Here is a 27,979-nt window from a genome sequence, read left to right as displayed (position 1 = left end):
ATCGGTTCTGGGTATTGCCCCTCCAAACCCTGCAAAGCCCGGCTCGCTCTCACCACCTCCCACGCAGCACCGGTGGGGGAGGGGGAAGCGACCGCCGCGGGCCGATGACGTTCCCGATGCTGCGATGTGCACTGCTGGGATCCTTTGCCGGTGCGTTGTTTTGTCCTCAGCGGGGTAAGGTCAGTTGGCGCGGCGGAAATGAGGAGAGGGAAGGGTAAGTCCCGAGTCTCAGGATACTTGCAGCCCCGCACCAATGCTGGCCGGGGGAACACTTGCTCTTGGTTTTATGAGGGTAAGTCCCAGTGGCTCTTAGCCACTCTGTTCCGGTCAGGGATGTCTTTGCTTGGGTGTCTAATTACTCAGACAATGGGATGGAGTTCCACTGTCCTTGGATCCGGTGATGCTGACTTTTTCTATCCGTTGCACAGCCTCCTTTGTGGGTTAAGGCGCAGGATTCTCCCCGCCACGAGCTGAAGGGCTGGAGAGCAGAGCTCAGGTGCTTGCACTTAGCTCCTCCTCCACCAGATCCACAGAGCATGCCAGAGCATGCCTAGATTTGGATGTTTGAAAGGACCCTGAATCAGAAGGTCCTGTCTCAGAGGCAGAGACCATGGTGGACAGGACGACATGTCCACTAGATCTGCATACCAGGTCCTGCGTGGCCACGCAGGCGCTATTAGAATCATTGATGCTCTCTCCTGTTTGATCCTGGCAATCAATCGAGGAAGCATCGGGAAGGGTGGAAACACATAAGCCATGTTGAAGACCCAAGGTGCTGTCAGAGCATCTATCAGTACCGCTCCCGGGTCCCTGGACCTGGATCCGTAACAAGGAAGCTTGGCGTTCTGGCGAGACGCCATGAGATCCAGATCTGGTTTGCCCCAATGATGAAGCAGTTGGGCAAACACCTCCGGATGAAGTTCCCACTCCCCCGGATGAAAGGTCTGGCGACTTAGAAAATCCGCCTCCCAGTTCTCCACGCCTGGGATGTGGATCGCTGACAGGTGGCAAGAGTGAGACTCTTCCCAGCGAATTATCTTTGAGACTTCCATCATCGCTAGGGAACTCCTTGTTCCTCCTTGATGGTTGATGTAAGCCACAGTCGTGATGTTGTCCGACTGAAACCTGATGAACCTCAGAGTTGCTAACTGAGGCCAAGCCAGAAGAGCATTGAAAATTGCTCTTAATTCCAGAATGTTTATTGGAAGGAGTCTCTCCTCCTGAGTCCATGATCCCTGAGCCTTCAGGGAATTCCAGACTGCACCCAACCTAGAAGGCTGGCGTCTGTTGTTACAATCGTCCAATCTGGCCTGTGGAAGGGCATCCCCTTGGACAGATGTGGCCGAGAAAGCCACCATAGAAGAGAATCTCTGGTCTCTTGATCCAGATTTAGGGGACAAATCTGAGTAATCCCCATTCCACTGACTTAGCATGCACAATTGCAGCGGTCTGAGATGCAGGCGCGCAAAAGGTACTATTTCCATTGCCGCTACCATTAAGCCGATTACCTCCATGCACTGAGCCACTGACGGGTGTTGAATGGAATGAAGGACACGGCAAGCATTTAGAAGTTTTGATAACCTGTCCTCCGTCAGGTAAATTTTCATTTCTACAGAATCTATAAGAGTCCCTAAGAAGGGAACTCTTGTGAGTGGCAATAGAGAACTCTTTTCTACGTTCACCTTCCACCCATGCGACCTTAGAAATGCCAGAACTAACTCTGTATGAGACTTGGCAGTTTGGAAACTTGACGCTTGTATCAGAATGTCGTCTAGGTACGGAGCTACCGCTATGCCTTGCGGTCTTAGTACCGCCAGAAGAGAGCCCAGAACCTTTGTAAAGATTCTTGGAGCCGTAGCTAACCCGAAGGGAAGAGCTACAAACTGGTAATGCCTGTTTAGGAAGGCAAATCTTAGATACAGGTAATGATCCTTGTGAATCGGTATGTGAAGGTAGGCATCCTTTAAATCCACTGTGGTCATGTACTGACCCTCTTGGATCATGGTTAAGATGGTTCGAATAGTTTCCATTTTGAACGATGGAACTCTTAGGAATTTGTTTAGGATCTTTAAGTCCAAGATTGGTCTGAAAGTTCCCTCTTTATTGGGAACCACAAACAGATTTGAATAGAATCCTTGTCCGTGTTCCGACCGCGGAACTGGGTGGATCACTCCCATTAGTAAGAGGTCTTGTACACAGCGTAGAAACGCCTCTTTCTTTATCTGGTTTGCTGATAACCTTGAAAGATGAAATCTCCCTTGTGGAGGAGAAGCTTTGAAGTCCAGAAGATATCCCTGAGATATGATCTCCAACGCCCAGGGATCCTGGACATCTCTTGCCCAAGCCTGGGCGAAGAGAGAAAGTCTGCCCCCCACTAGATCCGTTTCCGGATCGGGGGCCCTCACTTCATGCTGTCTTAGAGGCAGCAGCAGGTTTTCTTGCCTGCTTGCCCTTGTTCCAGGACTGGTTAGGTTTCCAGCCCTGTCTGTAGCGAGCAACAGTTCCTTCCTGTCTTGGAGCGGAGGAAGTTGATGCTGCTCCTGCCTTGAAGTTACGAAAGGCACGAAAATTAGACTGTTTAGCCCTTGGTTTGGCCCTGTCTTGAGGCAGGGCATGGCCCTTACCTCCAGTAATGTCAGCGATAATTTCTTTCAAACCAGGCCCGAATAATGTCTGCCCTTTGAAAGGAATATTAAGCAATTTAGATTTAGAAGTCACATCAGCTGACCAGGATTTAAGCCACAGCGCTCTACGCGCTTGAATGGCGAATCCGGAGTTCTTAGCCGTAAGTTTGGTTAAGTGTACTACGGCATCAGAAATAAATGAATTAGCTAGCTTAAGGGCTTTAAGCTTGTTCAAAATCTCATCCAATGGAGCTGTGCTAAGGGTCTCTTCCAGAGACTCAAACCAGAATGCCGCCGCAGCAGTGACAGGCGCAATGCATGCAAGGGGTTGTAATATAAAACCTTGTTGAACAAACATTTTCTTAAGGTAACCCTCTAACTTTTTATCCATTGGATCTGAAAAAGCACAGCTATCCTCCACCGGGATAGTGGTGCGCTTAGCCAGAGTAGAAACTGCTCCCTCCACCTTAGGGACCGTCTGCCATAAGTCCCGTGTGGTGGCGTCTATTGGAAACATTTTTCTAAATATAGGAGGGGGTGAAAAAGGCACACCGGGTCTATCCCACTCCTTGTTAACAATTTCTGTAAGCCTTTTAGGTATAGGAAAAACGTCAGTACACGCCGGTACCGCAAAATATTTATCCAGCCTACATACTTTCTCTGGAATTGCAACCGTGTTACAATCATTAAGAGCCGCTAAAACCTCCCCTAGTAATACACGGAGGTTCTCAAGCTTAAATTTAAAATTTGAAATGTCTGAATCCAGTTTACTTGGATCAGATCCGTCACCCACAGAATGAAGCTCTCCGTCCTCATGTTCTGCAAATTGTGACGCAGTATCAGACATGGCTCTATTATTATCAGCGCACTCTGTTCTTATTCCAGAGTGATCTCGTTTACCTCTAAATTCTGGCAATTTAGATAGTACTTCAGTCATAACATTAGCCATGTCTTGCAAAGTGATTTGTATGGGCCGCCCTGATGTACTTGGCGCCACAATATCACGCACCTCCTGAGCGGGAGGCGAAGGTACTGACACGTGAGGAGAGTTAGTCGGCATAACTTCCCCCTCGTTGTCTGGTGATATATTTTTCACATATAAAGCTTGACTTTTATTCAAAGTAACATCTATACATTGAGTGCACAAATTTCTATTGGGCTCCACATTGGCCTTTAAACATATTGAACAAACAGCTTCATCTGTGTCAGACATGTTTAAACAGACTAGCAATAACACTAGCAAGCTTGGAAAAAAACTTTTAAATAAATTTACAAGCTATATAAAAAACGCTACTGCGCCTTTAAGAAACATAAAAATGTGACACAGTTGAATTAACGATGAACCAAATATGTTAAAACAACCAAATTTTAACGGAAAATGTATAAAGTTAGCAGAGAATTGCACCCACAAGCAAAAGGATGATTAACCCCTTAATACCCAAAACGGATAACAGTTGAAATAATAAACGTTTTTTATCACAGTCAAACACACTGTCACAGATCTGCTGTGACTGATTACCTCCCTCAAAACTAGTTTTGGAGACCCCTGGGCTCTGTAGAGACGTCCTGGATCATGGAGGAAGAAATAGGAAGACTGTGACTAAATTTTTACTGCGCAATAAAGCGCTAAAATAGGCCCCTCCCACTCATATTACAACAGTGGGGAAGCTCAGTAAACTGTTTTTATTCAGAAACAAACGACAGCCATGTGGTAAAAATCATGCCCATAAAGTTTTATCACCAAGTACCTCAGAAAAAACGATTAACATGCCAGTAAACGTTTTAAAAATGAAAATTATGAAGTGTTATTAATAAGCCTGCTGCTAGTCTCTTTCACTGCAGTGCAGGCTCAAATATTACTTTAATATAGACAGTATTTTCTTAGTGAAATTCCATTCCCCAGAAATACCTCAGAGTATACATACATACATATCAGCCTGATACCAGTCGCTACTACTGCATTTAAGGCTGCACTTACATTACATCGGTATTAGCAGTATTTTCTCAGTCAATTCCATTCCTTAGAAAATAATTTACTGCACATACCTCCTTGCAGGTGGGCCCTGCATGCTATCCCCTGTTCTGAAGTTACCTCACTCCTCAGAATGGCCGAGAACAGCAAGTGGATCTTAGTTACGACCGCTAAGATCATGGACAAAACTCAGGTAGATTCTTCTTCTAATGCTGCCTGAGAAGAAACAACACACTCCGGTGCCGTTTAAAATAACAAACTTTTGATTGAAGAAATAAAAACTAAGTTTAACACACCACAGTCCTCTCACACGTCCTATCTATTAGTTAGGTGCAAGAGAATGACTGGGTATGACGTAGAGGGGAGGAGCTATATAGCAGCTCTGCTTGGGTGATCCTCTTGCACTTCCTGTTAGGGAGGAGATATAATCCCATAAGTAATGGATGACCCGTGGACTGACTACACTTAACAGGAGAAATTAGATTTCTTCTTCAATAGAGGCCAAGCCTGAAGGGCTCTGAAGAGAGCACGGAGTTCAAAAATATTGATTGGTGATCTCGCCTCCCGAGGATTCCAAACTTTGTGTGCTGTCAGAGACCCCCAAACAGCTCCCCAACCTTTAAGACTTGCATCTGTGGTGATCACATACTAGGTAGGACAAGCAAGGGAAACCCCCAACGGATGAAGTGGTGATTTAACCATCAAGTCACAGAAAGGTGTTTATTGGGATCTAAGAATATTAGTTGTGATATTTGGAGTATAACTCTTGCACCACTGGCGTATCATATAAAGTTGGAGAGGTCTCATGTGAAAACAAGCAAAGGGGATCGCCTAGAACTTCCACACATATAGCCACTGAAGGGAATGAAAGAGACTGAAGGTTTAGAAAACCTGAAACCAGTTTTAGACGCCTCTTTTCCGTTAAGGAAAGAGTCATGGACACTGAGTTTATCAGGAAATCTAAAAAGGTTACTTTTATTAGAGGTATCAAGGAACTCTTTGGAAAATTGATCCTCCAACCATGTTTGTTTTCGAAGAAACGACAACAGATGATTCATGTGAGATTCTGCTAAATAAAAAGGATTGAGTTAGCACCAAGATATCGTCCAAATAAGGAAACACTGCAATACCCTGAGCTCTCATTACAGATAGAAGGGCACCAAGAACCTTTGAAAATATTGTTGGAGCTGTAGCTAGGCCAAAGGGAAGAGCCATGAATTGGTAATACTTTCCAGAAAAGAGAATCTCAGAAACTGATAATTTTCTGGGTGAAAAGGGATGTGAATATAAGAAGCCTGTAAATCTATTGTGGAAATAAAGTGATCTTGCAGAACAAAAGGCAGAATAGTCCAAATAGTTTCCATTTTAAAAGTTTGAGTTCTTATAAATTTGTTTAGCGTTTTCAGATCTAAAATTTATTTTCGTGATATCAAATACTTGTTGGAACATTCAGGGTCAGAAGATAACTGCTGAGCAAGACTAGATAACCAGAAAGTAGCATCAGCAGCTACGTCAGCAATAGACATGGCTGGTCTAAGAATATAGCCAGTGAGTAAATATGCCCTTCATAGATAAGATTCAAGTTTTCTATCTAAAGGGTCTTTAAAGGAAGTACTGTCTTCCAAAGGAATAGTAGTACATTTAGCTAGAGTAGAAATGGCCCCATCAACTTTGGGGACTGTTTCCCATAGCTCTAAATTAGCAGTAGGTAGAGGATATAGTTTTTTTAAAACCTTGAAAAAGGGCTAAAATCGTTTTTTAGCACCTATAACCATTTTTTAGCCATCATAACAGAGAAAACGTCAGGTACAGGAAAAATCTCAGGGAGATTAACAGTTTTGTACACTGAATATAAACGAATACAGGGTCTATCATCAGAAGGTTTTGTTTCCTCAATACCTAAAGTAACAAAGGCTTCTTTTAAAAGAGAACGAATGTGCTCTATTTTAAACAAAAAAGCAGAATTAGCAGGTTCTATATCTGATGAGGAATCCTCAGAATCAAAAAGAATTCACATCATTAGAGGATACTTCAGTATTTTGTTGATCAGTGCATATATTACCAGTAGAAGGTAATACCAGCACTGACCTCTTACATTTATTTGAAGACAGTAGTGCAGTCAGGGCCTTCTCAATGGCAGTAGCAATAAACTTTTTCATTGTTGGGGGTACGTCATCTGCATCCATCTGTATGGGAGAAACAGTTGGTGCATTTGTACACATAGAAACATCATTAGATTGATTGGTATGCAATAAAAATTCTAAACATGAGTCCCATAAATGAGCTGAAGAAGCTACTTCAGTTGTTTTAAAATAAACACACTTGGCTTTGGTAGAAAGGAGATCAGCCAGCTCAGTTTCTATGGTAACTTCAAGGGCTGCTCTATTATGGCAAAAAAAATGAAAATATGCAATAAAGTATTAATAAAATGCCCATAGAATTATCTTGGAAACCTCCATCATTGCCAGGGGACTCCTTGTTCCCCCCCTGATGGTTGATATAGGCTACAGTCGTGATATTGTCCGACTGAAATCTGATGAACTTGGCCGCAGCTAGTTGAGGCCAAGCCTGAAGAGCATTGAATATCGCTCTTAGTTCCAGAATGTTTATCGGAAGGAGGGCTTCCTCCTGAGTCCACGAACCCTGAGCCTTCAGGGAGTTCAGGACTGCGCCCCAGCCCAGAAGGCTGGCATCTGTCGTCACTATAGTCCACTCTGGCCTGCGGAAACTCATTCCCCTGGACAGATGGACCCGAGATAACCACCAGAGAAGAGAATCCCTGGTCTCTTGATCCAGATTTAACAGAGGAGACAAATCTGAATAGTCCCCATTCCACTGGTTGAGCATGCAAAGTTGCAGAGGTCTGAGATGTAAGCGGGCAAATTGAACTATGTCCATTGCGGCTACCATTAGGCAGATCATTTCCATACACTGAGCCACTGACGGCCGAGAAGTGGAATGAAAAGCCCGGCAGGAAGTTAGAAGCTTTGATAACCTGACTTCTGTCAGAAAAATTTTAATTTCTAGTGAATCTATCAGAGTTCCTAGGAAGGAAACTCTTGTGAGAGGAGAGAGAGAACTCTTTTCTATGTTCACTTTCCACCCGTGAGATCTCAGAAAGGCCAGAACAATGTCTGTATCGGACTTGGCTATTTGAAAAGTCGACGCCTGAATCAGAATGTCGTCTAGGTAAGGGGCTACCGCTATGCCCCGTGGCCTTAGAACCGCCTGAAGGGACCCTAGAACCTTTGTAAAGATTCTTGGAGCCGTGGCTAACCCGAAGGGAAGAGCCACAAACTGGTAATGCCTGTCTAGGAAGGCGAACCTGAGGAACTGATGATGGTCTCTGTGAATCGGAATGTGGAGATAAGCATCCTTTAAGTCCACGGTAGTCATATATTGACCCTCCTGGATCATAGGGAGGATGGTTCGGATTGTCTCCATCTTGAAGGATGGGACCCTGAGAAATTTGTTTAGGATCTTGAGATCCAAGATAGGTCTGAAACTTCCCTCTTTTTAGGGAACTATAAACAGGTTTGAATAGAAACCCAGCCCCTGCCCCTGTTCCTCTCTTGGAACTGAGTGGATCACTCCCATAACCAGTAGGTCTTGAACGCAACGTAAGAATGCCTCTCTCTTTATCTGGTTAACAGATAGTTGTGAGAGTTGAAATCTCCCCTTTGGAGATGAATTTCTGAATTCCAGAAGATATCCCTGGGAAACAATCTCTAGTGCCCAGGGATCCTGGACGTCTCTTGCCCAAGCCTGGGCGAAGAGAGAAAGTCTGCCTCCGACTGGATCCGGTCCCGGATCGGGGGCTACTCCTTCATGCTGTCTTAGAGGCAGCCGCAGGTTTCTTGGCCTGCTTCCCTTTGTTCCAAGCCTGGTTAGGTCTCCAGACTGGTTTGGACTGGGCGAAATTTCCCTCTTGTTTTGCATTAGAGGAAACTGAAGCTGCGCCACTCTTGAAGTTTCGAAAGGAACGAAAATTATTCGGTTTGGTCCTTAACTTATTGGACCTATCCTGAGGAAGGGCGTGACCTTTTCCTCCAGTAATATCAGAAATGATCTCCTTCAGACCAGGCCCGAATAGGGTCTGTCCCTTGAAAGGGATGTTAAGAAGCTTAGACTTTGAAGTAACGTCTGCTGACTAGGACTTAAGCCATAGTGCCCTACGCCCCAAAATGGCAAAACCTGAATTCTTAGCCGTTAGCTTGGTTAAATGAAAAACGGCGTCAGAAATAAAGGAATTAGCTAACTTAAGAGCTTTAATCCTGTCTAGAATATCGTCTAACGGGGTCTCCACCTGTAGAGACTCCTCAAGAGACTCCAACCAAAAGGCCGCTGCAGCAGTAACTGGGGCAATGCATGCAAGAGGCTGGAGAATAAAACCTTGATGTATAAAAATTTTCTTAAGGAGACCCTCCAATTTTTTATCCATAGGATCTAGGAAAGCACAACTGTCCTCGACGGGGATAGTTGTACGCTTAACTAGGGTAGAGACTGCTCCCTCCACCTTAGGGACCGTTTGCCACGAGTCCGTATGGCGGCATCTATGGGAAACATCTTTTTGAAAGCAGGAGGGGGAGAGAAAGGCACACCTATCAGGTACCAAAAAGAATTGCAGTAGGAAATACCGGAGTCCCTCAGGGGAAAGCCAAGGATGAATCCCCGTGACCACTGAGGTTAGTTACGGCTTAAGTCCCCTAGGGAAATGCTGTGCACATAACAGGGTATTCCTATGTGTCCAAGGTATTCCTATGTCCCTGTATCATTCAGGTCTGTGAAGTTTCTCTTCTGACTTCTTTGTGAATGATAATTCCCAGGGACTGATCTAAGCTCCCAAATTTAAATCTATGAGCAAGCAGCTGGAAACACCTCTAATCTCAACCAACTCTTACAAGAACAAAACTAAGAGATGGAAGTGGGGAGGGAATTAATGCTCTGATATGGGTTCTTGACCTCCTATTGACAGGAAATATATCCCATATTTTATCGAGGCCGGTGGACATAATCTTTTTTTGAAAGAAAACTGAAACTTTTTTCAAATAGTCTGCTCTGTATGAATCACAAAAGAAAAATTTGGGGTTTTCAATTCCTTTAAACACAGTAGATGCAAACAGTCTAAGTTAGGCTTGCTTAAAGGGACATAAAACACAACATTTTTCCTTCATGATTCAGACAGAGCATACATTTTAAACAACTTTCCAATTTACTTCTATTACCAATTTTGCTTCCTTTTCTTGTTGTTTAAAGTACCAGTAAACCTAAAAAATAATGTTATATATAACATTATATGAGTGCTAGCTGGAGCAGGAACGAGCTGCATTAAGTGTAATGGCGCGGTCGGGCCGGGTTGTTACTAGACAGCTGGCCAGATGCGCTCTGAGGGAAAACCAGACCCGCTCAGTAGAGCACAGAGGGCGGGTCAGAAAAACCCTGTTTGTTTAGAAAAGTTTACCGGATATATTAGGTTTTATAAAGCTAGCACTCATATAATGTTATATAATTCTGCACTATGTGTTATGCTTGCTTATTGGTGGCTAAATGTCAGCCACCAATAAGTGAGCGCTATCCATGGTGCTGGACCTAAAATGGGCTGGATGCTAAGATTTACATTCCTGCTTTTTTTTTTAAAAATTATAGCAAGAGAACGAAGAAAAATTGATAATAGGATTAAATTAGAAAGTTGTTTAAAATTGCATGCTCTTTTTGAATCATGAAAAAAAAATGTGTGTTTAGTTTTCCATTTAAAAGCACAGATTAGAGAAAAAAGAAAGAAAAAAATAGATGACCTTTAGAGAATAATGTCACACAATGTTTTTGTTTTTAATTATATGTTGTGGTTTTGGTTTTTCCTATTTAATGCATGTTTCTACACATCTCTCCCTCATAGATCACTAAAGCTGTTCACCAAAAAAATGCTTGCAAAAAATAAAATTTCACACTTAAAATTGAAAACATTTATATTTAAACCCCTTAATGACCACAATGTACCCTGTATGTCACTGGTCGTTAAGGGTTTTTTCAGGACATAATAGCACAAGTCTAACAAGAAAACACTATTAATGCCCTCCCTCCAGCAGGCTTTGTGGAATAGAGCAGTTTCAACGCTGGTGGCAAGACCGCGCTATAAAACAATCAAGTCCCAAAAAAAGGCCAGCGACATACAGGGTACGTCGCTGGTCCTTAAGGGGTTAAATATAAAACACCACAAAAATATTGCGTGTCAGAAGTTAGAAACCCTTAAAGTGAATGTAAAGTCACCACCACCCCGAGAACGCCACACTACTGTGCATAAAAAATAAGTTGAAGTTCAATTCATCATTTTTCTTTAACCACTATATTTACGCCAAAAAAATTACCTTTTTATCAGTTATATCGCACTACGATTCCTCCACCCGCCATTTTCGCTATTTGAGCGACAGGTTTAGATGTGCTCTTTTCCTAATCATCGATTCCCCCCCCCAAGGTGTTCAACACCCTTTTCAAAACATCAGATTTTTAATCCACATGCATTAAAACCTAAATTACGTCACAGAATTCTAATGCGCATGTGGGAAAGCTGTAATCTTCATCTATGCTTAGATGCGCGTTCACACATGCGCACTTGCCAGAAATCATACATATACCTAGATCGGCTATAGAAAGGTAAAGTAGCGATCGGAGAATCTCTCAAAAAAAAAAAAAAAAGTAAGATCTCGTCACCATAAAATGCTGTGATGAATTTACTAATATTTATATAACTGATCACCATAGCAATAGATTAACGCTATATTTGGTGGCCACCAATCACCTATACTAAAAACACATAAGGGGTTCTGAGTATAACCTTGGTACATTAGGTCTTTTTTATCATCAGCAACTGAACGGCAGAAATAAAAATAAGTTAGTCAGTGATAAATTTGTTCTAAAAGTAAATACCCAGTAAAGTGCAATAAAAATATTTTTAAAATTTTTTATTCATACTCACAAGCCCATTTCGTAGCGAGAAATAGACGTAGCACAGTAAAATACAGCTGCGCTCGATATATGAATAGTATTCATTCATTGAATACTATGTAGCTAATCTAAGAAATCGGCTGTAAACGTATGCGCAATTGAAGGTGTACACGGGAGCGCTCTTGAAGTATATGTATAAAGCAGGTGGGACCGGTCTATACGTCACACCAGGGAGAAGAAGGAAGTAATGGCTGGGAGGAGTTTGGGTTCGTAACAGAATTACATTTGTAAGATAAATATATAATTAATCGTTTAGTTTTCTTTTTAAAAAAAAAGTGGCGGTTTAACTAATATTTATAAAAGACAGTATTTGGAGGATTCGTAAACAGGAAAATTGACATTCACTTTAAGAAACTGTAAAATGTGTAGATAGATGAGAAGCAGAAGCGTATACAGTAAATTAATTACATTGTACTTTTTAGTAAAATTTAAGGAGGTTATAAATCTTATAATAAGTGAAATTTCAACCTTACCTCCTGTTCCAAGAACTTTTAGCAGTTCAAAATTTTCAATTCCAACTTTTTCTGCATGCCCAGTCAAATTTGCTACAAAAAATAAATAAAAAAAATATATATAAAAGGTTTTGCAAATTACTCAGGGTCAAGACAAATCAATGTATAATACTTAAAATATTTCATGCTTTCAGAATCAGTTATTAAAAAGTTGATAAAAAGTAGTTTAAAAGGGCCAATAAACCCACCAAACAATGTTCTATAATTCTGCATATATAATTCTGCACATAGTGCAGAATTATATTACATTAGCCTAGCGCCAGGTTTCTAAAGCAGAATATTGCAAAGATATTTACCTATGAAAATCTATTTTTCAGAATGTCGCTCCTGGCTCTACTGAGCGGGTCTGTTTTTTTACCTAAGCGCATCTGGCACGCCATCTAGTCACAGCTGTCCCGATCGCATCATTTAACTAAATGTAGCTCTCTCCCGCTATGGTCTGGTAGCGAGCTACATTTAGTTAAATGATGTGATCGGGCCGGTTGTGACTAGACAGCGTGCCCAATGCACTTAGGAAAAAAAACAGACCCCCCCCCCCTCAGTAGAGCCAGGAGCAGCGTTCTGAAAAATAGATTTTCGTAGGTAAATATCTTTGCAATACTCTGTTTTAGAAAGCTGGCGCTAGGCAAATGTTATATAATTCTGCACTGTGTGCAGAATTTTATAACATTTGGTGGGTTTACAGGCCCTTTAAATCAAAATGGTAAAATAGGCATCATAAAATAAAAAGTTATTTATCATTTAGCATATTTTATAATACTCAAAAACAGTTATCAGCAGGGATTGCAAAAGGTGGTTTTATACTTCTGATCAGCTGTGATTCAAATCCCTAAACAGCTATTGATCCCAACCTATCATCCTTAAATAAAAAAAAAGTGTTTAAATGTTTAATGCAACAGTATCCCCGAAAATGCCAGAATAGAAGGGAAAGAACTAATATACCACATGAGCGCACAAGAAGAAACACTCCAGGAGGTACTGCAACAACAACCACCATGTAAATTTGTAGACAATAAACCACAAAATTATCACCCAAATATAAGCAATTTCTATAACTTGGACCATACCCTGGGTAATACTTACCAGCGAGACCCCCTCTTCCAGAGGGGAGTCGACAGAACCAAGTTACCTAATAAATGTAGCTCAGAGACAACACCACTTTCTCCTCCTAGTGACGTCCAGCCAAAATAGGTGAACCAGGCAAAAGGGAGGAAGCCTGGTATTACCCAGGGTATGGGCCAAGATATAGAAATGGCTTATATTTGGGTGATATTTCTAGTTATCTTGGGCTCCTGGTAAAATGGAAACTTAATATTGTATGCCGTATGAAACACAAAAAGGTTTGCGTCTCATATCCCTTTAATAGCTCTGAATGGTAGAATGAGACCCCCAGAGGAATCGTGTCAAATAAAGAGAGTGAAGCCAGAGCAACACTTAATATTGTAAGCCCAAAGTTGGGAGAGTAGGCGAGGATAGAATGGGAAAAGGCCTAGTTCAGATGTTGACCCTGTTCTTCCCTCTAAATACTGTAAGTTTAGGGATTCAGAAAATTTGACAGCCTTGCTAAAATAAAGGAATCATGGGATTAAACATGGAGGTGTGCTCTCCCGAGGGCCATATGTAGAGCCATCCGTGAATGGCTTTGCATAATTTGGTAAATGGAGGGAGTACAAAATAGGGAATTTATATTGAGTTTATTAGATTAAAACTTAAAGTTTAAAGACATAGCCGAGATTTTATTTTAAAGCAATACAAAAGAAATGTCTTGTAATTTCAAGAGGATTACGGTCACTTTAAAAAGGGACATTTAACAAATGTTAGATAGAATGATGCATTCAAAGAAAAGATTAGTCTAAGAACTAATTGCAGATTTTTTTTTAAGTTTTATTAGCTGTTTAACCTTATTGTGTCAATATTTAAAGTTAAAAATGTGGAAGCTGCCATGTTGTAATTTAGGGTATGCTGTGGCTTATTAGGAACAGTTATAAATAGGTCACTAGAGTGTGCAGCCAATGGCTGTGTGGAACATAATGTTCTGTACTTCCATTTCTAACAGGAACTGAAATGCTCACAATTTCAGAATTGAATTACAGGAAAAGAAGACAAATAATTATATTGCAGACTTCTTTTTATATTACCATCTCAACGTGTTTAATGTACCTTTAAGCAGATACATAGCAGATTCACTGCTTCCAATATGGTTGCCCATGTTGCCAATCATTCTAAATCTATAGTTTTCTATGTAAGATACGTTAGAGTCAAAAGGTTATTCATCCTGAAATAAGGATTTGTTTTTAATTATGTAGCATGAAGTTTTATATTCATGTCTGCGACTTATATTTTTTGTAGCAAATTAATTCACAATGTGTTCCTGTAAGATTATTATTATCGATTATTTGAACACTGCAAAATTCTGTAGCACTGGGTACAATAGGTAGGGGTATAAATTATAAAGATACAAATACATAACATACTTAACAAAACTAGTACAGGAGGAGGAGGGGGGGGCTGCTCTGAAGAGCTTACAGTCTAGTCTACAGGGTGAGGGTGCAGACACAAGGTTTGGGGGAGCTTGTCACATGGATTGTAGTTGCAGCAGGGAGTCAAGATAGTTGAAGATTTATTTTGGTTAGAATGAAAAACAACAGATTGGAGATAGTCTGATGGAGGGGGGTAGGGTTCCAGAGGACAGGAGCAGCACGTGAGACGTCTTACAGATAAGAGAGGGATGTAGAAATAATAGGAGTGGAGAGAGACGTAGGTGAGAGGTTGATAAAAGAGGGTGAGCCAGGGAGTATTTGAAATTGAGTGGGTAAGTATAGTTGGGAGTGAGGCTGTTGAGTGCTTTATAGTCTAGTGCTGTTTTGTATTGTATTCAAAAGTGAGTGGAAAGACAGAATATTTTTTTGGTTACCAAATGCAGAGGCTGTAGGAATAAACATACTAAACAGAATACAACATTAATCCATTTAATAGTCTCCCTGTGGAGTGGAATTATACCACACACTTAGATTTACAATATTAAAAATATCAGCTCCACTTAAAGGGCCATAATACCCAAATGTTTAAACACTTGAAAGTGATGCAGCATAGCTGTAAAAAGCTGACTAGAAAATATCTCCTGAACATCTCTATGTAAAAAAGAAAGATATTTTACCTCAAAAGTTCCTCAGTAGCCACCTCCCATTGTAAAGGATTTCTAAGCAGCATTTTAGTGCGTTTGTCCTGGGACATCTGAAGGGATGATCATCGTGCACTCTCATATTATTTCACCAATCAGGTAAAGGAAGCTTACTATGAAATCTCATGAGAGTTAAGTCAAATCTCATGAGATCACAGTAAGAGTTCATGAACTCAGCACTGCTGATGCTGATTGGCTGCTGTTCATTTCTTCATTTTTGTAAATTTGTTTACCTGCAGCTGGGAGCAGCTGAGTATAACTTTTTACACAGAACTTACTCTGCTGAGCTGAGGAGATTGTGAGGTAAAATATCTTCCTTTTTTACATAGAGATGCTCAGGTGATATTTTCCTGTCAGCTTTTTACAGTTATACTGCATTAGTTTCAAGTGATTTAGCATATGAGTATTATGTCCCTTTAATTACTGCTGAAACTGCGTTTAGACTGATTTTTAGTTGGTCACTGATCTTCCTGTATCCTTTTTCATCTTTGTAAAGTTACAATCTAATTTTAATTCCTCTGGCAATTCTTTTCAATGTGGAACCATGATGAAGACTTATAAACAGATACAGCGAGGGCCGTCATCAGGGGTTGATATGGGTGACTCCTGTCAGGGGCCCAATGGGCCAGGGGGCCCCATGAAGCAAGAACAACTATTTTTTGTTTTTAATTTTGGCAGCCACCAGAGGGTACTACAGCAGAGTGCTATTGAATATGGGAAATGTTATAACAAGGATTAAAGCATTATCATTTGAGAGGATTTCTGAGTGTGCACTAAACCACTATGCACAATGTGAGACAGACTTGGCACTTCAGTTTGTACAGTCTGTGCCTGAGTCAGCAGGTCACTTTCATTTGCAGAGGAGGTAGGACTTACTTAGTAAATGTTTTTTATTTCTTTGTGAAATTTCAGATTGCAACTTCAGTGTGGTAGTAGTTGTATGGTGGGGTCAGGGGTCCATAAAACAGAATTTATGTTTACCTGATAAATTACTTTCTCCAACGGTGTGTCCGGTCCACGGCGTCATCCTTACTTGTGGGATATTCTCTTCCCCAACAGGAAATGGCAAAGAGCCCAGCAAAGCTGGTCACATGATCCCTCCTAGGCTCCGCCTACCCCAGTCATTCGACCGACGTTAAGGAGGAATATTTGCATAGGAGAAACCATATGTTACCGTGGTGACTGTAGTTAAAGAAAATAAATCATCAGACCTGATTAAAAAAACCAGGGCGGGCCGTGGACCGGACACACCGTTGGAGAAAGTAATTTATCAGGTAAACATAAATTCTGTTTTCTCCAACATAGGTGTGTCCGGTCCACGGCGTCATCCTTACTTGTGGGAACCAATACCAAAGCTTTAGGACACGGATGAAGGGAGGGAGCAAATCAGGTCACCTAAATGGAAGGCACCACGGCTTGCAAAACCTTTCTCCCAAAAATAGCCTCAGAAGAAGCAAAAGTATCAAATTTGTAAAATTTAGAAAAAGTGTGCAGTGAAGACCAAGTCGCTGCCTTACATATCTGATCAACAGAAGCCTCGTTCTTGAAGGCCCATGTGGAAGCCACAGCCCTAGTGGAGTGAGCTGTGATTCTTTCAGGAGGCTGCCGTCCGGCAGTCTCATAAGCCAATCGGATAATGCTTTTAATCCAGAAGGAGAGAGAGGTAGAAGTTGCTTTTTGACCTCTCCGTTTACCAGAGTAAACAACAAACAAAGACAAAGTTTGTCTGAAATCCTTAGTAGCTGCTAAGTAAAATTTGAGAGCACGAACTACATCCAAGTTGTGCAACAAACGTTCCTTCTTTGAAACTGGATTAGGACACAAAGAAGGCACAACTATCTCCTGGTTAATGTTTTTGGAAGAAAACCAGGTTTAGTATGCAAAACCACCTTATCTGCATGGAACACCAGATAAGGAGAAGAACACTGCAGAGCAGATAATTCTGAAACTCTTCTAGCAGAAGAAATTGCAACCAAAAACAAAACTTTCCAAGATAATAACTTAATATCAACGGAATGTAAGGGTTCAAACGGAACCCCCTGAAGAACTGAAAGAACTAGGTTGAGACTCCAAGGAGGAGTCCAAATTTTGTAAACAGGCTTGATTCTAACCAGAGCCTGAACAAAGGCTAGAACATCTGGCACAGCTGCCAGCTTTTTGTGAAGTAACACAGACAAGGCAGAAATCTGTCCCATCAAGGAACTTGCAGATAATCCTTTTTCCAATCCTTCTCGAAGGAAGGATAGACTCTTAGGAATCTTAACCTTGTCCCAAGGGAATCCTGCAGATTCACACCAACAGATATACCAAATTATGTGGTAATTTTTCTGGTTACAGGCTTTCAGGCCTGAACAAGAGTATTAATAACAGAATCTGAGAACCCTCGCTTTGATAAGATCAAGCGTTCAATCTCCAAGCAGTCAGCTGGAGTGGGTCGAACGGACCTAGAACAAGAAGGTCTCGTCTCAAAGGTAGCTTCCATAGTGGAGCCGATGACATATTCACCAGATCTGCATACCAAGTCCTGCGTGGCCACGCAGGAGCCATCAAAATCACCGACGCCCTCTCCTGATTGATCCTGGCTACCAGCCTGGGGATGAGAGGAAACGGCGGGAACACATAAGCTAGTTTGAAGGTCCAAGGTGCTACTAGTGCATCCACTAGAGCCGCCTTGGGATCCCTGGATCTGTACCCGTAGTAAGGAACTCTGAAGTTCTGACGAGAGGCCATCAGATCCATGTCTGGAATGCCCCACGGTTGAGTGACTTGGGCAAAGATTTCCGGATGGAGTTCCCACTCCCCCGGATGCAATGTCTGACGACTCAGAAAATCCGCTTCCCAATTTTCCACTCCTGGGATGTGGATAGCAGACAGGTGGCAGGAGTGAGACTCCGCCCATAGAATGATTTTGGTCACTTCTCCCATCGCTAGGGAACTCCTTGTTCCCCCCTGATGGTTGATGTATGAACTTGGCCCTCGCTAGCTGAGGCCAAGCTTTGAGAGCATTGAATATCGCTCTCAGTTCCAGAATATTTATCGGTAGAAGAGATTCTACCCGAGACCAAAGACCCTGAGCTTTCAGGGATCCCCAGACCGCGCCCCAGCCCATCAGACTGGCGTCGGTCGTGACAATGACCCACTCTGGTCTGCGGAAGGTCATCCCTTGTGACAGGTTGTCCAGGGACAGCCACCAACGGAATGAGTCTCTGGTCCTCTGATTTTCTTGTATCTTCGGAGACAAGTCTGAATAGTCCCCATTCCACTGACTGAGCATGAACAGTTGTAATGGTCTTCGATGAATGCGCACAAAAGGAACTATGTCCATTGCCGCTACCATCAAACCTATCACTTCCATGCACTGCGCTATGGAAGGAAGAGGAACGGAATGAAGTATCCGACAAGAGTCTAGAAGTTTTGTTTTTCTGGCTTCTGTCAGAAAAATCCTCATTTCTAAGGAGTCTATTATAGTTCCCAAGAAGGGAACCCTCGTTGACGGAGATAGAGAACTCTTTTCCACGTTCACTTTCCATCCGTGAGATCTGAGAAAGGCCAGGACAATGTCCGTGTGAGCCTTTACTTGAGGAAGGGACGACGCTCGAATCAGAATGTCGTCCAAGTAAGGTACTACAGCAATGCCCCTTGGTCTTAGCACCGCCAGAAGGGACCCTAGTACCTATGAGAAAATCCTAGGAGCAGTGGCTAATCCGAAAGAAAACGCCACGAACTGGAAATGCTTGTCCAGGAATGCAAACCTTAGGAACCGATGATGTTCCTTGTGGATAGGAATATGTAGATACGCATCCTTGAAATCCACCTTGGTCATGAATTGACCTTCCTGGATGGAAGGAAGAAGTGTTCGAATGGTTTCCATCTTGAACGATGGAACCTTGAGAAACTTGTTCAAGATCTTGAGATCTAAGATTGGTCTGAACGTTCCCTCTTTTTTGGGAACTATGAACAGATTGGAGTAGAACCCCATCCCTTGTTCTCCTAATGGAACAGGATGAATCACTCCCATTTTTAGCAGGTCTTCTACCCAATGTAAGAATGCCTGTCTTCTTATGTGGTCTGAAGACAACTGAGACCTGTGGAACCTCCCCCTTGGAGGAAGCCCCTTGAACTCCAGAGAATAACCTTGGGAGACTATTTCTAGCGCCCAAGGATCCAGAACATCTCTTGCCCAAGCCTGAGCGAAGAGAGAGAGTCTGCCCCCCACCAGATCCGGTCCCGGATCGGGGGCCCGCATTTCATGCTGTCTTGGTAGCAGTGGCAGGTTTCCTGGCCTGCTTTCCTTTGTTCCAGCCTTGCATAGGTCTCCAGGCTGGATTGGCTTGAGAAGTATTACCTTCCTGCTTAGAGGACGTAGCCCTTGGGGCTGATCCGTTTCTGCGAAAGGGACGAAACTTAGGTTTATTTTTGGTCTTGAAAAGACCTATCCTGAGGAAGGGCGTGGCCCTTGCCCCCAGTGATATCAGAGATAATCTCTTTCAAGTCAGGGCCAAAGAGTGTTTTCCCCTTGAAAGGAATGTCAAGCAATTTGTTCTTGGAAGACGCATCCGCTGCCCAAGATTTTAACCAAAGCGCTCTGCGCCACAATAGCAAACCCAGAATTTTTTCGCCGCTAACCTAGCCAATTGCAAGGTGGCGTCTAGGGTGAAAGAATTAGCCAATTTAAGAGCACGAATTCTGTCCATAATCTCCTCATAAGAAGAAGAATTACTAATAATCGCCTTTCCTAGCTCATCAAACTAGAAACACGCGGCTGCAGTGACAGGGACAATGCATGCAATTGGTTGTAGAAGGGAACCTTGCTGAACAAACATCTTTAGCAGACCTTCTAATTTTTTATCCATAGGATCTTGGAAAGCACAACTATCTTCTATGGGTATAGTGGCGCGCTTGTGTAGAGTAGAAACCGCCCCCTCGACCTTGGGGACTGTCTGCCATCAGTCCTTTCTGGGGTCGACTATAAGAAAACAATTTTATAAATATGGGGGGAGGTACTAAAGGTATACCGGGCCTGTCCCATTCTTTACTAACAATGTACGCCACCCGCTTGGATATAGGAAAAGCTTCGGGGGGCCCCGGGGCCTCTAAGAACTTTTCCATTTTACATAGTGGTTCTGGAATGACCAGATAATCACAATCATCCAAATTGGATCATCAGGTTCAGCTTGTTGAGAAATGTTTCCTGAATCTGAAATTTCTCCCTCAGACAAAACCTCCCTGGCCCCCTCAGACTGGTGTAGGGGCCCTTCAGAAACCATATCATCAGCGTTCTCATGCTCTACAGAATTTTCTAAAACAGAGCAGTCGCGCTTTCGCTGATAAGTGGGCATATTGGCTAAAATGTTTTTGATAGAATTATCCATTACAGCCGTTAAATGTTGCATAGTAAGGAGTATTGGCGCACTAGATGTACTAGGGGCCTCCTGTATGGGCAAGACTGGTGTAGACGAAGGAGGGGATGATGCAGTACCATGCTTACTCCCCTCACTTGAGGAATCATCTTGGGCATCATTTTTACTAAATTTTTTTATGACATAAAATACATATAGTTAAATGAGAAGGAACCTTGGTTTCCCCACAGTCAGAACACAATCTATCTGGTAGTTCAGACATGTTAAACAGGCATAAACTTGATAACAAAGCACAAAAAACGTTTTAAAATAAAACCGTTACTGTCACTTTAAATTTTAAACTAAACACACTTTATTACTGCAATTGCGAAAAAGTATGAAGGAATTGTTCAAAATTCACCAAAATTTCACCACAGTGTCTTAAAGCCTTAAAAGTATTGCACACCAAATTTGGAAGCTTTAACCCTTAAAATAACGGAACCGGAGCCGTTTTTATATTTAACCCCTTTACAGTCCCTGGAATCTGCTTTGCTGAGACCCAACCAAGCCCAAAGGGGAATACGATACCAAATGATGCCTTCAGAAAGACTTTTCTATGTATCAGAGCTCCACACACATGCAGCTGCATGCCATGCTGTCCTCAAAAACAAGTGCGCCATACCGGCGCGAAAATGAGGCTCTGACTATGATTAGGGAAAGCCCCTAAAGAATAAGGTGTCTAAAACAGTGCCTGCCGATATAATCATATCAAAATACCCAGAATAAATGATTCCTCAAGGCTAAATATGTGTTAATAATGAATCGATTTAGCCCAGAAAAAGTCTACAGTCTTAATAAGCCCTTGTGAAGCCCTTATTTACTATCTTAATAAACATGGCTTACCGGATCCCATAGGGAAAATGACAGCTTCCAGCATTACATCGTCTTGTTAGAATGTGTCATACCTCAAGCAGTAAGAGACTGCACACTGTTCCCCCAACTGAAGTTAATTGCTCTCAACAGTCCTGTGTGGAACAGCCATGGATTTTAGTTACGGTGCTAAAATCATTTTCCTCATACAAACAGAAATCTTCATCTCTTTTCTGTTTCTGAGTAAATAGTACATACCAGCACTATTTTAAAATAACAAACTCTTGATTGAATAATAAAAACTACAGTTAAACACTAAAAAACTCTAAGCCATCTCCGTGGAGATGTTGCCTGTACAACGGCAAAGAGAATGACTGGGGTAGGCGGAGCCTAGAAGGGATCATGTGACCAGCTTTGCTGGGCTCTTTGCCATTTCCTGTTGGGGAAGAGAATATCCCACAAGTAAGGATGACGCCGTGGACCGGACACACCTATGTTGGAGAAAAACACATTTTTTAGCAATATGCAGCAGTGTATTTATGATTATTTGACAATGCTGTAGAAATCTATATTTAAAGCCATGCAGAAATGTTTCCTCCTCAATACACAAATGGTAGGTGCCCTTTTGGCAGATTTGAGGGTTTTTTTTAAATTTATTTATTTTTTAATTACATACATTCCAGTTTACTGCACCTTTATGCAAGGAGGCATTTTATCTAAGATTTTTAGATCTGCATAAAACGTTATACTCTCAGACTAAGATTGCTCAGTGTTTGTAATGAGACAGATTGACTTAACACTGTTCCTTTTACACTACAGCTGACTTAATTTTGAAATACATACAAACAAGCCTAAATCCTGCATTTAACCAGATCTAATAGTATGAGACTGAGTACCACAGCTTATGGTTCCACCAAGACCATATAGAGTACAGCATCTTCAAAATCCCTAAGTACAGCTGATAGATGGCAACATTTGTACACCAAATTTGAAATGGTGCTCTTGGTTGGGGAATATATATATATATATCTCAACCTTTGAAAACATAATTTATGCTTACCTGATAAATTTATTTCTCTTGTAGTGTATCCAGTCCACGGATCATCCATTACTTGTGGGATATTCTCCTTCCCAACAGGAAGTTGCAAAAGGATCACCCACAGCAGAGCTGCTATATAGCTCCTCCCCTCACTGCCATATCCAGTCATTCGACCAAAACAAGCCGAGAAAGGAGAAACCATAGGGTGCAGTGGTGACTGAAGTTTAGATAAATTTAGACCTGCCTTAAAAGGACAGGGGCGGGCCGTGGACTGGATACACTACAAGAGAAATAAATTTAATCAGGTAAGCATAAATTATGTTTTCTCTTGTTAAGTGTATCCAGTCCACGGATCATCCATTACTTGTGGGATACCAATACCAAAGCTAAAGTACACGGATGATGGGAGGGACAAGGCAGGAACTTAAACGGAAGGAACCACTGCCTGTAGAACCTTACTCCCAAAAACAGCCCCCGAAGAAGCAAAAGTATCAAATTTGTAAAATTTGGAAAAAGTATGAAGCGAAGACCAAGTCGCAGCCTTGCAAATCTGTTCAACAGAGGCCTCATTTTTAAAGGCCCAGGTGGAAGCCACAGCTCTAGTGGAATGAGCTGTAATCCTTTCAAGAGGCTGCTGTCCAGCAGTCTCATAGGCTAAACGGATTATACTCCAAAGCCAAAAAGAAAGAGAGGTTGCCGAGGCCTTTTGACCTCTCCTCTGTCCAGAGTAAACGACAAACAGGCTAGATGTTTGGCGAAAATCTTTAGTAGCCAGTAAGTAAAACTTCAAGGCACGGACTACATCTAGATTATGCAAAAGACGTTCCTTCTTTGAAGAAGGATTAGGACATAATGATGGAACAACAATCTCTTGATTGATATTCTTGTTAGAAACCACCTTAGGTAAAAACCCAGGTTATGTACGCAGAACAACTTTATCTGAATGAAAAATCAGATAAGGAGAATCACAATGTAAGGCAGATAACTCAGAGACTCTTAGAGCCGAGGAAATAGCCATCAGAAAAAGAACTTTCCATGATAGAAGTTTGATATCAATAGAATGAAGGGGTTCAAACTGAACCCCTTGAAGAACTTGAAGAACCAAGTTTAAGCTCCATGGAGGAGCAACAGGTTTAAACACAGGCTTAATTCTAACTAAAGCCTGATAAAATGCCTGAACGTCTGGAACTTCTGCCAGACGTTTGTGTAAAAGAAAAGACAGAGCAGAAATCTGTCCCTTTAAAGAACTAGCTGATAATCCTTCGTCCAAACCCTCTTGGAGAAAGGACAATATCCTAGGAATCCTAACCCTACTCCATGAGTAATTCTAGGATTCACACCAATGAAGATATTTACGCCATATCTTGCGGTAAATTTTCCTGGTGACAGGCTTTCGTACCTGTATTAAGGTATCAATTACTGACTCGGAGAAGCCACGCTTTGATAGGATCAAGCGTTCAATCTCCATGCAGTCAGTCTCAGAGAAAGTAGATTCGGATGATTGAAAGGACCTTGTATTAGAAGGTCTTGTCTCAGAGGCAGAGTCCATGGTGGAAAGGATGACATGTCCACTAGGTCTGCATACCAGGTCCTGCGTGGCGCTATCAATATCACTGATGCTCTCTCCTGTTTGATTTTGGCAATCAGACGAGGGAGCAGAGGAAACGGTGGAAACACATAAGCCAGGTTGAAGAACCAAGGCGCTGCTAGAGCATCTATCAGTGCCGCTTCTGGGTCCCTGGACCTGGATCCGTAACAAGGAAGCTTGGCGTTCTGGCGAGATGCCATGAGATCCAATTCTGGTTTGCCCCAACGGAGAACCACTCCCCCGGATGAAAAGTCTGACGACCAGTTCTCTACACCTGGGATATGGATCGCTGACAGGTGGCAAGAGTGAGACTCAGCAAATTATCTTGGAGACTTCTAACATCGCTAGGGAACTCCTGGTTCCCCCTTGATGGTTGATGTAAGCCACAGTCGTGATGTTGTCCGACTGAAATCTGATGAACCTCAGTGTTGCTAACTGAGGCCAAGCTAGAAGAGCATTGAATATTGCTCTTAACTCCAGAATATTTATTGGGAGGAGTTTCTCCTACTAAGTCCATGAACCCTGAGCCTTCAGGGAGTTCCAGACTGCACCCCAGCAGAGAAGGCTGGCATCTGTTGTAACAATTGTCCAATCTAGTCTGCGAAAGGTCATACCCTTGGACAGATGGACCCGAGATAACCACCAGAGAAGAGAATCGCTGGTTTCCTGATCCAGATTTAGTAGAGGGGACAAATCTGTGTAATCCCCATTCCACTGACTGAGCATGCATAATTGCAGCGGTCTGAGATGCAGGCACGCAAATGGCACTGTGTCCATCGCCGCTACAATTAAGCCGATTACTTCCATGTACTGAGCCACCGTGGGGTGCGGAATGGAGTGAAGAACACGGCAAGCATTTAGAAGTTTTGATAACCTGGACTCCGTCAGGTAAATTTTCATTTCTATACAATCTATTAGAGTCCCTAGGAAGGAAACCCTTGTGAGAGGAGATAGAGAACTCTTTTCTTCTTTCACTTTCCACCCATGCGATCTCAGGAATGCCAGAACTATCTCTGTATGAGATTTGGCAATTTGAAAACTTGACGCCTGTATCAGGATGTCGTCTAGGTAAGGAGCCACCGCTATGCCTTCCGGCCTTAGGACCGCCAGGAGTGAGCCCAGAACCTTTGTAAAAATTCTTGGGGCTGTAGCCAACCCGAATGGAAGAGCTACAAATTGGTAATGCCTGTCTAGAAAGGAAAACCTCAGAAACCGATGATTCTTGTGAATCGGAATGTGAAGGTAGGCATCCTTTAAGTCCACTGTGGTCATGTACTGACCCTCTTGGATCATGGGTAAAATGGTTAGAATAGTTTCCATCTTGAATGACGGAACTCTGAGGAATTTGTTTAGGATCTTTAGATCCAAAATTGGTCTGAAGGTTCCCTCTTTTTTGGTAACCACAAACAGATTTGAATAAAACCCCTGTCCTTGTTCCGTCCGCGGAACTGGATGGATCACTCCCATTACAAGGAGGTCTTGTACGCAGCTTAGGAATGCCTCTTTCTTTATCTGGTTTGCAGATAATCTTGAAAGGTGAAATCTCCCTTGTGGAGGAGAAGCTTTGAAGTCCAGAAGATATCCCTGAGATACGATCTCCAACGCCCAGGGATCCTGAACATCTCTTGCCCAAGCCTGGGCGAAGAGAGAGAGTCTGCCCCCTACTAGATCCGTTGTCGGATAGGGGGCCGCTCCTTCATGCTGTCTTAGAGACAGCAGCAGGCTTTCTGGCCTGCTTGCCCTTGTTCCAGGACTGGTTAGGTTTCCAGGCCTGCTTGGATTGAGCAAAAGTTCCCTCTTGTTTTGAAGCAGAGGAAGTTGATGCTGCATCCGCCTTGAAATTTCGAAAGGCACGAAAATTAGACTGTTTGGCCCTTGATTTGGCCCTGTCCTGAGGAAGGGTATGACCCTTACCTCCAGTAATGTCAGCAATAATTTCTTTCAAACCAGGCCCGAATAAGGTCTGCCCCTTGAATGGAATGTTGAGTAATTTAGACTTTGAAGTCACATCCGCTGATCAGGATTTGAGCCATAGCGCCCTACGCGCCTGGATGGCGAATCCGGAATTCTTAGCCATTAGTTTAGTCAAATGAACAATGGCATCAGAAACAAATGAGTTAGCTAGCTTAAAAGTTCTAAGCTTGTCAACAATTTCAGTCAATGGAGCTGCATGGATGGCCTCTTCCAGGGCCTCAAACCAGAACACTGCCGCAGCAGTGACAGGCGCAATGCATGCAAGGGGCTGCAAAATAAAACCTTGTTGAATAAACATTTTCTTAAGGTAACCCTCTAATTTTTTATCCATTGGATCTGAAAAAGCACAACTGTCCTCAACCGGGATAGTGGTACGCTTTGCTAAAGTAGAAACTGCTCCCTCCACCTTAGGGACTGTCTGCCATAAGTCCTGTGTAGTGGCATCTATTGGAAACATTTTTCTAAATATAGGAGGTGGGGAAAAGGGCACACCGGGCCTATCCCACTCCTTAATAATAATTTCTGTAAGCCTTTTAGGTATTGGAAAAACATCAGTACTCACCGGCACTGCATAGTATTTATCCAGCCTACACAATTTCTCTGGCACTGCAATTGTGTCACAGTCATTCAGAGCAGCTAATACCTCCCCAAGCAATACACGGAGGTTCTCAAGCTTAAATTTAAAATTAGAAATCTCTGAATCAGGTCTCCCTGATTCAGAGACGTCACCCACAGACTGAAGCTCTCCGTCCTCAGGTTCTGCATATTGTAACGCAGTATCAGACATGGCTCTTACAGCATCTACGCGCTCTGTATCTCGTCTAACCCCAGAGCTATCGCGCTTGCCTCTCAATTCAGGCAATCTGGATAATACCTCTGGCAGGGTATTATTCATGATTGCAGCCATGTCCTGCAAAGTAATCGCTATGGGCGTCCCTGATGTACTTGGCGCCATATTAGCGAGCGTCCATTGAGCGGGAGGCAAAGGGTCCGACACGTGGGGAGAGTTAGTCGGCATAACTTCCCCCTCGACAGACCCCTCTGGTGACAATTCTTTTATAGATAAAGACTGATCTTTACTGTTTAAGGTGAAATCAATACATTTAGTACACATTCTCCTATGGGGCTCCACCATGGCTTTTAAACATAATGAACAAGTAGTTTCCTCTGTGTCAGACATGTTTATACAGACTAGCAATGAGACTAGCAAGCTTGGAAAACACTTTAAACCAAGTTAACAAGCAATATAAAAAATGTTACTGTGCCTTTAAGAGAAACAAATTTTAACAAAATTTGAAATAACAGTGAAAAAAGGCAGTTACACTAACGAAATTTTTACAGTGTATGTAAAAAGTTAGCAGAGCATTGCACCCACTTGAAAATGGATGATTAACCCCTTAATACCAAAAACGGAATAATAACGTTTTTAAACACAGTCACAACAACTGCCACAGGTCTACTGTGGTTGTTACCCTCAAACACGACTTTTGAAGCCTTTTGAGCCCTTCAGAGATGTCCTGTATCATGCAGAAGGAAGCTGAATGTCTCTGTCTGTAATTTTAGCTGTGCAAAAAAAACACTAAAATAGGCCCCTCCCACTCATATTACAACAGTGGAAAGCCTCAGGAAACCGTTTCTAGGCAAAAAAATCAAGCCAGCCATGTGGAAAAAAAAAAACTAGGCCCCAATAAGTTTTGTCACCAAACATATATAAAAACGATTAACATGCCAGCAAACGTTTTATATTACACTTTTATAAGAGTATGTATCTCTGTTAATAAGCCTGATACCAGTCGCTATTAAATCACTGCATTTAGGCTTAACTTACATTAATCCGGTATCAGCAGTATTTTTCTAGTAAATTCCATCCCTAGAAAT

General features: G+C 42.4%; 1 protein-coding gene across 3 annotated transcripts in view; it reads right to left on the bottom strand.

Annotated features, from left to right (window-relative positions):
- The window catches only part of RPS6KA5 (ribosomal protein S6 kinase A5), a 589,637-nt gene that overhangs the window by 487,895 nt on the left and 73,763 nt on the right, over window positions 1-27,979 (bottom strand). For all 3 annotated transcript variants that reach the window (XM_053697560.1, XM_053697561.1, XM_053697559.1), the window contains exon 2: window positions 12,072-12,143. In XM_053697560.1, coding sequence (XP_053553535.1) covers window positions 12,072-12,143 — 72 coding nt within the window. The remainder of the gene's footprint in view (window positions 1-12,071; window positions 12,144-27,979) is intronic.

Source organism: Bombina bombina, chromosome 1, assembly GCF_027579735.1.
Source record: "Bombina bombina isolate aBomBom1 chromosome 1, aBomBom1.pri, whole genome shotgun sequence".
Classification (NCBI taxonomy): domain Eukaryota; kingdom Metazoa; phylum Chordata; class Amphibia; order Anura; family Bombinatoridae; genus Bombina; species Bombina bombina.
Note: the sequence above shows the minus strand (reverse complement) of the source record. Positions and strands in the feature narration are given on the sequence as shown.